The 12,406-nt window shown below is 35.4% G+C and overlaps 1 protein-coding gene across 1 annotated transcript; it reads right to left on the reverse strand.

Annotated features, from left to right (window-relative positions):
• On the reverse strand, positions 532 to 1,098 carry LOC107611236. The gene has a single exon (XM_016313188.1). The coding sequence runs from the start codon at positions 1,096 to 1,098 to the stop codon at positions 532 to 534; it is 567 nt and encodes a 188-aa protein (XP_016168674.1).

Here is a 12,406-nt window from a genome sequence, read left to right on the forward strand (position 1 = left end):
ACAATTAAAGTCTATAGGAAGTAGTTTTCAAACATGTAATAAATTCAGGAAGGAATTATAATTTCATGCTAATTTAATGAATAAGTGGGTAAGAATCATGATAAAACCACACAATTAAACACAATATAAACCATAAAATAGTGGTTTATTAATATCACACACTCCTTTATCACCCAATTTGATCTTGCCAAAATTTCCAGCAGTATAAGAAGTGAAAAATTCATGCCTTGGAGTGCCATGACATGAGGCACCAGAGTCCATAATCCAAGTGGAATCATCACAGACAAGATTCACATAATTTTCATTATATGTGATAAGAACATCTTCATAAACAATAGCAGCAGTTTCTTTATCACTATCTTTACCTTTGTCTTCGTTTCTTCCCCTTGATTGTTCTCTTTTCAAGAACCTACAATACCTCTTGATATTTCTAGGCTTGCCACAATAATGGTGACAAATGAACTCCTTTCTTGACTTGTACTTTTCTCTTGACTTGCTTCGACTCTCGACTTGTCAAAACTGTGAGGTTTTCTACTTTGACTTCTCCCCCCGTGACTCTAAAACAAGTGCTTCTGACTGGGAGGAGGTATTAGTCAATCCCCGTTCTCTTCTTCTGGCTTCTTCATTCAACATGCTCTCTATAACCATTGCTAACATCAACTTTTCTTTTGGAGCTGAGTTAGTTAGTGTTACAACCAGAACTTTCCAACTATCAGGCAAAGAGCTCAACAACAACAAAGCTTGCAACTCATCATTCAAAGTGATTTCATTATTTATCAGTTGGTTCACCGTCTCTTGAAAACCCAAGTGCTTTGGCATTGATTTACTTTCAATATACTTCATATTGATAAGTTTCCTAATCAAGAATGCTTTGTTTTGCACATTCTTTCTCTCATATAACTCCTTCAATTTCTTCCACATCTTCTTGGAATTTGTTTCGGTGTCAACATGTGGAATCATGCTAAGATCAAGCCATTGCCTAATCAAAGCAACTGCCTTCCGATTCAGCTTCTTCCATTCAGCATCGGATTTGGTACCTTTGGATTTATCACCCTCTACAGGATCATACAAGTCCTTGCTATACAACATATTTTCCATGAGGATCTTCCAAATCGAGTAATTTTAGAAATTCAATTTGACCATATTTGGCCCATAAGTATTTTCCTCCATTTAATCATCACAGAGATAACAACCAAAGCTCTGATACCACTTTGTTGGAAAAACTCAACAAAGGTTCAAATAAGAACCTGTCGAACAACGAAAGCACCAAAAATAATTTTTTCACAAACTTTGCAATTAAATAGGTAATACCAAAGATACTCCAAGCAGCAAATATAATGGCAGATATTAAATAATTAGACACCAAAATTTTAACGTGGGAAAACCCCCAAAAGAGGGACAAAAAACTCATGGGACCTAGTTCAGAAAAGTCTTACACTATCAAAATAATGGGTACATAATCAGTCTTTCTAGTGACACTAGGACATCTCAACAACCAACAAAATACATCATCAAAACTGATGGAATTAATATAATCCCTCCACAAAGTGGGTATCTCAAATCAGATAAAAGAGAAGGCAATACAACTAGCAAGTTATATCCTAATGTTCATCTCTACACCAGGAATAACATACTAAAATTTGATAAGAAATGGAGCGATTTTACCGGTTTAATCGGATCAAAATGACATACCATTTTCCCCAAATTTCCTTCTTCTCTCCCTCGAAGCTTTCTATGTGCTTCGTTTGCTTTCTTTCAAAATTGAAAGAAGCCTCTCTCTCTCTCGCGGCTTTTTACCACTTTCTTTATTTATTTATTTTTATTTTTTATTTTGTTTTAAAGGTTGTGTGGACCCCACTTAAAGTTGGGGACCCAACAAGATCTTCGAATATGCGGAAAACCTAAGGAAATTTTTGTTGCAAGCTAGAAGTGATACCAGTAATTAGTGATATCATTTCTATCCCATCAAGGGGCTTTTCATGAACACTGAACAATATTAAGATATTTTTCTTTTCTTCTATTTTCTTTTCATGAATTTTGTTATTTTGAAAAAGGTAGGAGTAGTAGCGTGCTTTACTATATCCTTGCTAGTGCGTTGAAGTTTTAAAAGGGGTAGGAGTAGCAGATGCAATTTTAGAAAAAAAAATCTTGTAAAGATGAAAATTGATAGAAAGCTAAGTGAAATCTATATAGAAGAAATAGCTATAAGTATTAGTAGCTATAAATACTCTTATCTCTAATATTCTCTCTCAAAAATAATGGAATTCAAGGAGTGACTTTAAGTTTAAATTACACTTATTGAAGGCCTCAAGAGAGAATAAGAGAGGGATGTAGTGAATATGCCAACAACTTGTATTGGTCTATATAGTACCAATATGAATAACATTAAACTTGTCTTAATTCACTCTTTTTCTTACAAAATGTAAGTCTAATTTAAAATGTTTAGTCTTGTGATTTAGAATAAGATTTTCTATCAATAAAATACCCACTCATATTGTCATCATATAATGTTGGGAGTAACACAACTATTTCAACAAATTTTGCACACATAAGATTTGTGAATTAGTTGCAAACAAACCACGATCAACTACAAGATGCACTAATTTTACCGATGACCTTACCGATAATCAAGGTGTTGAAATTTAGTTTTACTTTGATAAAAGTGTATGGTCAAATCTGGCATTGGAAAAACAAAACCAATATTATCGATAGCGATAATAAAAAAATAATACCGATGGTGACATATGTCGGTAAATTGGCATGTGGGAAAAAATATTTAAAAAATAATTTAATATTACTGAGGACAGGATTATCAAAAAAAGAAAATGAATAATTTTTTATTTTTTTAAAATTGTCTATTACCAATATTTAGGCCATCGAAAAAATTGTTTTCTTTTTCTGGGATTTTATATAAAGTTATTATTTATGTAATAAAACACCTGTTATATCATTCAACTATCTAAAAATTTAAAATCAATTAATAATGTAAAATAGTAATTATTTGAAATAGAATAAATAGTAAATGTACAACCTTATTTTAAATTCAAATACAATGAAACAAAATAAATACCAAAATATCTTGAAAATTCAATTACAAATAAATAAAATCTGAACTACAAGTAAGGAGTCCAAGATGAAGTCATCATCATCACCCCCTGTTGATCCGTTACCTCCCTGCTGTAGTGCTGGTGGTGGCCAGTCGGTGATCGAAGATAAGATGAACGACGAGGTGGAGGGGAGGAGGCATGAGTGGCGTATTGCTAAACGAGCCACTCTTGAATATCTTGCTCTGAGTAGGTAAACCAGTTCACCTACCTAACAATATAATTTAGAAAGACAAGAAGTCATTATTCATCATATTTATGAATAATAAAATAATCAAATGAGTAACACAGTTTACAATTAATGTATAAAAACTATCTTCTTCACCGTCACTTGGTAGGTGGTGGATTCCTTTGTGTGCATAGATCCCCAGGTGTGAGATGCTTGATCAGCCGCGCCCTAGCTTGGATTGCCTGATAATCTTCTGTGGCCTAGTACTCCTTCTGTTGGGTGAGAATATCGTCTAGGGTCCTGTCTGTGGGAGTATCCTTGTTAAGGATATCTGAAAGCATCTCTAGAGGTGCTTGGTGGATCTCACCTGCCAAGCATTGTATATCTTCTACCCATCACCCTGGTTTAATTAAAAGTGTTGCTAAAATATTAAATGTAGGTGACTTTCATGTTTTTCAATATGAAACAAGTTTATAATTTGAACTTTAAAAAAAAACCTTTAATTACTTTAAACAAACACCACTAAAGATTGTGAATGAGATTTGAAGTCATGCTAAACTTGGGTATGATCCACTTAAATGTAAAACATAAATCACCTCCATCTAAGGGGAGCCCCTTAAGACAGGCCTATTATATGGATGTCACATCCTCTCTGGATGCTCCCGATATCTAGAGTGGCTAAGACTGTAGCTGGGGTTGGGGCTATGGTTACGGCTCTCGTTGTGGCTATGGCAGAGGCTGTGGCTATGATCATGTGTAGGTGGCACCCATATCTAAGAACTAACTCCGTGAATGAGAAGTCTGAATATCCTGATAGGGTCCAACCCCTATGATAGCTTTGCCCGTGACCCGGGTGATAAGGCCAGTGCTGCAACTAGAGGAGGGGTAGATGTTGTGGTGGTTTTAGGTTAGGTGCGTAATGACAAAGCGCCTAGGTCGAGTGGTGGTGCGCGAAAATTAAACTCGCACAATTTCACCGGCAAGTGCATCGGGTCGTCCAAGTAATACCTCAGGTGAGTAAGGGTCGATCCCACAAGGATTGTTAGATTGAGCAAGTAATAGTTATCTTGTTGGACTTAGTCAGGCGAAAAGTAAAGAGAGTTGTTGTTGTTGTAGGCGCATAAAACAAGAAAGTAAAGAAAAGAAGTTAAAGATTGGTAAAAAAATAATATATGGAAGTAGTTAAGGTTTTGGAGATGCTTATCTTTCTGGATCAATACTTCTTACTGAATTTTTTAATGATGAATGATTTATTCTATGGCAAACTTTAGGTAATTAAACTCCAATTCCTTGGCAGTTTAATCTCCTCTAATTCTCATCAAAAGCCAGAGTCAGTGGTCATTCGATTCAAACGAGGGTGAAGCTCAGCATTCTAGTTTAGCACTACAAAAACCTCAATTACCAAAAGCTAACCAAATTTTATGTCACATATTTAATTAGCCCAGATAGATTTGAGTTTAGGAGATGTATTCTCAAGCTGTAGTTCAATACTAACTTGTCAGGGACTCGCAAGAACTCATGTAGAAAAGAGGGTCATACTTTCGTTCCACCCTCAGTTCAATTGGATTGAAGAACAAAAATACATCTTAGAATAGAATCAAACATATATTAGAATAGAAAAGTAATAATATTAATCCATAGAAATAAGTAGAGCCCCTAACTTTAACTAGGAGGTTTAGTTACTCATACTTTACAGAGAAAATAAAATTAAAGTAAAGAGGATCTGTCTGGATCTTTTCCCATATATCTAAGTGATCTCCTCTTTAAATAGTAAATAGTAACCTTAAAAGATATTAATTTAAATTTAAAAGTTACAAAGATAAGGCTAGATAAGTTAAGGAGTGCTAAAATCCACTTTGGGCCCACTTTGGTTTTATGCTTCGGTCAAGCCTGGCATTCAACTTGGATTCTTGGCATTCAATACAGAAAAAAGGGGGTGAATTCGCTGGCTTCTGCTCCCTGGCTGGCGTTGAACGCCAGTTTTGGACGTTCAACTTGGGAGGTTAGTTCTTTTTGGGCGTTAAACGCCCAAGCTTGGTGTTTAACGCCAGTTTTGGCAGTCATTCTAGAAGAAAAGTATAGACTATCATATATTTCTAGAAAGCTCTGGAAGTTAGCTTTTCAACGCCATTGAGACTGCGTTAATTGGACCTCTATTGTTTAAGATATACTCGTTGGAATGCACAGAGGTTAGGATTAATAGCATCTGCTATCTTTTCTTCGTCTCTGAACAAGATTTTGCCAAACTTGCCCAAAATTTACCTAAAATCATAAAAATAACACAAAAACTCAAAGTAGCATCCAAATATGAAATTTGCACTAAAACATAGTAAAAATTAATAAATCTAACTAAAAATACTATGAAAATTCTAACAAAAAGGGTATAAGATGCTCAAGCATTACAATACCAAACTTAAACTGTTGCGTGTCCTCAAGCAACTAAAAATAAGATAGGACTAGATAGGAGAAAAAAATACATAAGGTTTTAGAGTTGTCAATGAAGCTCAGTCTAATTATTGAGTGGAGCTATTAACACTTTATTTCTGAATAGCTTTGGCATCTCTCTTTCCTTTGAAGCTTAGAAATATTGGTATCCCTTGGAACTTGGATCCAGATGATATTATTGATTATCTGCTTTAAGTTTTTCTTGATTCCGGATGATATTATTAAATCTCGACCTCTCGCCCAAATTAAATCACCTCGGCCTCCGGCCCAAATTAAGTCACCTCGGTCTCCGTCCCAATTCAAGACAATTCACCATCAAAACTCAATCCCAAAATAGAATCAATCACAAACACAAACAAATTCAAGGCAGACACATTTAAAGAATAGTTACAACAAGTATCACAATTACCAGTTAAACAGAATTCATCAGATAGGCAAACCAAAATACTTAGGCACACCCAAACAAAGCACACAAATGCAACATGATGCATGCCTATCCTACTGGCCGTGAGCTCACATGTCGGTTAAATCGCCAGAGCCCGACACATCCGGTAGCTAACCTAGACATTGTCTCTAGGTTGCGTATCCCCAGCAGGATCATAAAAAAAGGAGAATGCCTTTCTACCTTCTCCTGGAGGTATCACGAAGGAGAGTGCCTTTGAACATCGAAGGAGTGTGCCTTTCTACCTTACAACTAGTGAAAGATGTGGGGAAACCAATACGAAGGAGAGTGTCTTTCTACATTTTCCATATCCATACCATGACAAGAGAGGAAATCCTTCATCCTCAACTTGCCAAATCCGTAAGCGGGATAAAACCACCATCCTCACAACATCAATCATATTTAAAACTCATAATTCTTTCCTCAAATCAACTCAAGACAAAATAGGTTATTAAATTAGATCAAATTACCTTAAATCAAGATTTATTAAATTAAATTCCACGGCAAAGTCTCTGAATTTTAGGGGAGCGGCAACCAATCTTATTACCGTTCAATTAAATACCCGAAATATATTCCTCTTTGTAATTAATTAAACCAAATTCATTCTTTTGAAAAGCAAGTTAAATCCTCGTTTTTACTCGACCAAAACCCCAAACCATATCAAAACCATTTAGAGTTAAGACATTTCTAAAAGTCTCGAGATCCATTTCATTTTAACCAAATCAAGTTCTAAATACTTTAACTCCTCAAAACAAATTGCTTCAATTGAATAAATCAACCTAAACTTATTTTCAAACTCGTAACTTTTCCTCAAAGACTCGAAAATTGTTATTCTTAAATACTTATAAAAATTTCGACAGCACCTCCTTAAAACTTGGACTTTGCCACCCTTTATAGGTCCTATCCAAACATTTCTCAAATACTTTCTAACAGGTTCAAAACCAAATCATTTCCCAAATAAACACAAAATTCAAATTTTCAGCTATCAATTTATTTTCAATGTCAAACCACTTCAAAATCTAACCAACTTCAATATCCAACGCCAAATCAAGAAAATCAACATAAAAAATGTGAACACCCAATCAATTCCAGTAAATCAAGAGGCCAATTAAACATTCACCAACTCAACAAAATCAATCAATTAACCAAGTTATACGACGTTCTCAAATAATCAAAATATCCATCAAGCAAGCAACTCCATTAATCTAGAATAGCTCAATTTAATCCATAAGATTTACAAAAATCATAAAAATACATTTTTTGGCATTAATATCGACTTGTAACAATTCATGATAGTAACTTGAGTTTAAGAAATTGCCTCTACCTTGTTCGCGACTTAATTAGGAGACAAGCTACGCTTTTATTCTTATCTCCCAGCAGTGGCATTAATACCAACCATCTCGCAGCAACCACAGCCTCTAAACACAGTATGCAAGAACCATAGCTCAATCCTAAGACATTAACGTCACATAAAACTCAATAATCTATAACAGAACAGCGACAAAGAGGGGTTTTTGGAGCCAAAACAACTTACCACCCAAGAAAGAACCAAGAACAAAGCAGCGGCAGCTCCGACGGTAACTCCCGGTGGTGAGGAGCACTGACAGCAGTGGAAACCCCTTCTCCAGCGTCACTCTCGCTTGCTTTCCCCTTTTCCGACGATGGCAACGGCTTCCAACAACAATAGCAATAGCAAATCGACAGCGATTGAGGCACGGAAGTGACGAGCTCAGCCCTCCTCCATGATTTTCTCTCTCCTCGCATATTCTTGCTCAACGGTGCTAGGTGGCACGAGTCCGGTGACGACTAGATCTCCGACGACCGTGATGGCTTCGCGTAGCTTAAGTGGTGGCGACGGCTACAGTGTGACGGCGACTCCCTCAGTGCCTCCGTTCCTCTCATGCAAGCTTTCTCTCTCTATTTCCCTCTGCGACGGTTCTGCCCTCCCATGGCAGCAACGGATGCAAACTCCTTCTCTCTTCCCGATCTCCCGCTTCCTGGCAACACAGCGATGGCAACCATGGAGGCTCGGAGACAAAACAACTCGGCGATGATGGCGATGCTTTCTCCTCCCTTTCTCTTTCTCTTCTCCGTGGCTGTATGTGTTTTTGTGTTAAAAGAGTGTGTGTGTCTGTGTGTGTGGGGGGGTAAGAGAGGTGAGTGGCGGTGAAATGGTGGCTAGGTTAGGTTAGGGTTAGAGTTTAATTTGGGGATATTTGGGTTAATTATGGTTTAGTAAATTTTAATCAAATTAGGGTATATTGTATTGATTTGAAATCCAATTTAATCCTTTAAAATTACTTTTAAAATATTACTCAATTATTTAGAAAATTTTATAAATTCTAATAGATTTTAAACTTAAAGTATCATAAAATTTAATTTAATTACTTTTAGGAAAATAATTTTCTTTAAATAAAATTATCAATAAATATAATAAATTATAAATAACTTACTATTTAATTTTCAAAAATCTGAGGTCTTACACTATAAGCCCCAAGGTGCTAAAGGCTGCCTTGTAGAGCGGACTTCCATGCCCCCTAGCCAGAGACTATATCAATGTGGGACACCCACCATATAGACTGTTATTCACTGTCAACACATTATGTTTTAGGGAATTCTTTTTGTGCCACAAATGTACACAGTGGAGTAACCATATCTGGACGTAGAACCGGATAACGTTGGGTTGCGAATAGTTAGCCGACACATGAGTTCCTGACCTGCATAAGACTAAGCATGCATCGTACTTGGTTGTTGCATTTCTCCGTGTTGGTAATTACTTGCTTGTACATGTGATTATTATTTTGTTATACACTTGTGCCTGTACTTGTTTGTGTGAATTACTATCATAATAACCTTGTGAATGCTTAGACGTAGGCTGCGGACCACTTAGGATTCTTGTATAGTACTTTGCTGAGAACCTCAGGTTCTCACCCTTACCTTCTATGTAGGTAGATGGGAATAGGCGTAATCTTCTTTGAGTACCCGACGTATGCTCAATACATGGATCCCACGATGGAAGGCATGGTGTTTTGGGGCACTCCACGTACTCGTACCTACTACCTTCCAAATTGGCCATTCTCTCATCCCTTGCTCAGCCAAGACATCGACCCCGACATGTCGTATGATATATTACTATCCGAGCTCTACCTCGGCAGAGGCCAGTTCCTGTTCCCTTCATACTCTTTGAATATAGTGGAACCCGAACCAGAATCCCCGATGATCTATGAGCCAGAGTACCCACCATAGTTCAGTTCCGTTCAAGAGCCAATGCTCCCCGATGTACTTAGGCACGCTACCCCACCACCATCCCTTATAGCCAAGCTATTCGATAACCTTTGGGGAGAGGTCTACGGGCTGGGGATTTTTGAGGATTTGGATCACCATCGTTATCAGAGGAGGAGGACTCACAGATATGGATTGATCAAATGATAGCAGATCTGTACTCCAGTTCGTTTGAGATAAAAGTGGTAGATCTAATAGGGAGGCAAGCAACAACAACATCATGGGTGTGTCAAAGTGACTCTCTCCCTACTTTAGCATTGTGGTTCCTTCAACTATAAGAGATCTATGGCCAGTAGTAGTAGTAGTAGCAGAAGTGGTCTTTCCCCTTGTCTTGTATAGAGTTTCTCTAAGGCTAATATCTTTTGTAAAGATTTGAATAAGTTAAGACTGGTCTCAGAGTAGGGTGGCTCTTATGTGAGCATATTTTTGTATGAACTATGGTGATGTAATAAACCATATCTATTCCGTTATATCTAGTTAACATGTGATTTCTTTAAGTGATATAGACTCATATCTATATATTTGGTATATGATCTAAAGTTCTTAAGGTAAGACAAATAGTGGCGTCTAGCCTCTAGCATTGGTCATGACGTGCTAGGAGTTGGGTCGTTACAAAAGACACACCTTGAATATGTTCTGGAAAATGTATGAAATTGGTAGAATGTGCACTCTCTTTCTCTCTCTAAACTCGATTGTCTTGCACTCTTTTTCACAAATAATGTTTTTCAAACTTTAACTTAGCTTTTTACTAAAATAAAATTTAAAGTAAGACCTAAAATAATGGTGGTAAAAAGTGCTGATTTCAAGTGGTCAAATGGGCTGAAAAACAAAAGAGAAGGGCATAAAAACAAGGAAGAATAGTCATGGCTTGTGTGTCTAGTTTATTTACAGTTAATCATAGTTTATTGTTCGGGCTTAAAATCTCTAAAGAGAAGGTAAGAAAAAGGAGAACATGGTCATATGTGAGGGAGAGATGACCGATTTAGTTGAGAGAGAAGAAAGAGAATTCGCAATTTCTAGGAGGCATACGGTAAGTATTAGGCTGAGGTTGGTCTTGGATCAAGTTTTACTGTTTAGTAAAATAATGAATGGATGAGGTTTATTCTTAAAAGATTAAATCAATAATGAGTGGCTAAGATTATTCCTAAAAAGACAATTACCAAGGAGGTAATATCCTGCGACAAAGTTTTATGGCATTCGGTGAATTAATAATTATCCTGGTATGAGAAATACTAGCATTAACTACAATCCTGGCTCTAAGATATCTCTAGAAAAATTTAGTGAGACAAGCAGACCAAGAATAAGTGTGTTGATTAAAAATTTTAGAAATTAGACAAACACATACATGCATTATATTATTAAAAGCATATCCATTTACTCATGAAAAAAAAAAGAAAAAAATTGTATAGAAAGGAAAAAATTCAAAGTAATAAATGTTTCAAATGACATTCTTAGTAGTAAGTGCATATGTGTTGTGAATTAATTAAGAATGCATGGGTATGTGTGTAAAGTGAATCATGGGTAACTAGGTTTGTAAATTAGGATTAAGTAGGTTGTTGTAGGTTAGGTAGAAATTTAAGCTAATCAAAGGTTCAAATTCTTACTCCACTTAACTAAATAATCCTCACTTTTACTCTAGCCCCATTACAACCCTCTAAAGTCCTCATGATATTTGTATGCATGCATTGAAAATTTTTTTATTGTTAGAAGAAGAACGAGTCTTAGAAAGCAAGGTTAGAAGAGAATTGAGAGATACAACCCTAAACACTAGAGTGATAAGAGAGTAAACACATCCGGTGAAGGTTCAAATGCTCAATTCTATGTTCCACCCATCATGAAAGATTACTTTGCAAGTTTGCACTTCTTTTAGAATTTAATTGATTAATGGGATTGAATTTCTTGATATCACACTTTTGCCCTCTATGCTTTATTGTATTTTTCGATACCAATTTGTTCTAACTAAGTAGATTAGATGTTACAAGATTATATAGAGTTTAGTTGGTGTTATCCTTGTTGTTTTCTCCTTCTTAAGTAGCATGAGGATATGCTATTCTCCACTTTTCTAGCTCTCTTCTTATTTCATTATCTTTTTCTCAACAACATTGTCAGACAAGACATGTGAGTTAGAAACACATTCATTCTTAGACTTACTAGTATATATATTCTCAGAAAAAGATACATTACAAGATCCAATGCTAGAATTTTGTTCAAGAACATCATTTTAATGACAATGAATCTATATGCATTACTATTTTTATCATACCCAATAAACATGCAATTACATGTTCTTGAACCTATTATGCTTCTCTTAAGATCCAACAATATCTTAGTCGAACAACTCCAAATTTTCAAGTATCCAAACTAGGTATTTTATTAAACTAAAGTTCATAAGATGTTTTTCTAAGTTTCTTGTGCAGTATCCTATTTTGTATGTAGCAAGCGAATAAAATTACTTCCCTTTACATAGAATAAGGTAGTAACAAAACTCACTAAAAGAATTAGATTCATGTTCACCTCCTTTATTAGTTTTTAGCCTTTTAATTTCATACTAAGTTAGTTTTCTACTTCTTTAATAAAACATATCACATGTTTTATCCTTAGTTCTTACCAATTACAACTTTATATATCTAGAACAATCATCAACAAAATAACATAATACATTTTTCTACTTTTACTAGGAGTATACTTCAAATCATTGAAGTCACTATGCACAAGTTCTATCAACTCACTATACCTAGCTAGTAATATGTTTAGAAGGTTTCCTAGTTATTTTTGTTTCAACACACACATCAAATGTATCTAAATTAAAATTATCTAACTTATTAATTAAACTCATTTCTTTTAATTTTAAAATATACAAAATATGAACATATTCAAGTCTATTATACCAAATATTAAGAGAATCAACCACGTAAATATAAGCTAAATTTCTTTGTTTATTATTATCACCAGTAATAACATTCC

The sequence above is a fragment of the Arachis ipaensis genome, chromosome B08 (genome assembly GCF_000816755.2).
Source record: "Arachis ipaensis cultivar K30076 chromosome B08, Araip1.1, whole genome shotgun sequence".
NCBI classification, from domain to species: Eukaryota; Viridiplantae; Streptophyta; class Magnoliopsida; order Fabales; family Fabaceae; genus Arachis; species Arachis ipaensis.

Coding starts and splice junctions, on each gene's coding strand:
- LOC107611236 (XM_016313188.1), bottom strand. CDS start 1,098: ATGGAAAATATGTTGTATAGCAAGGACTTGTATGATCCTGTAGAGGGT.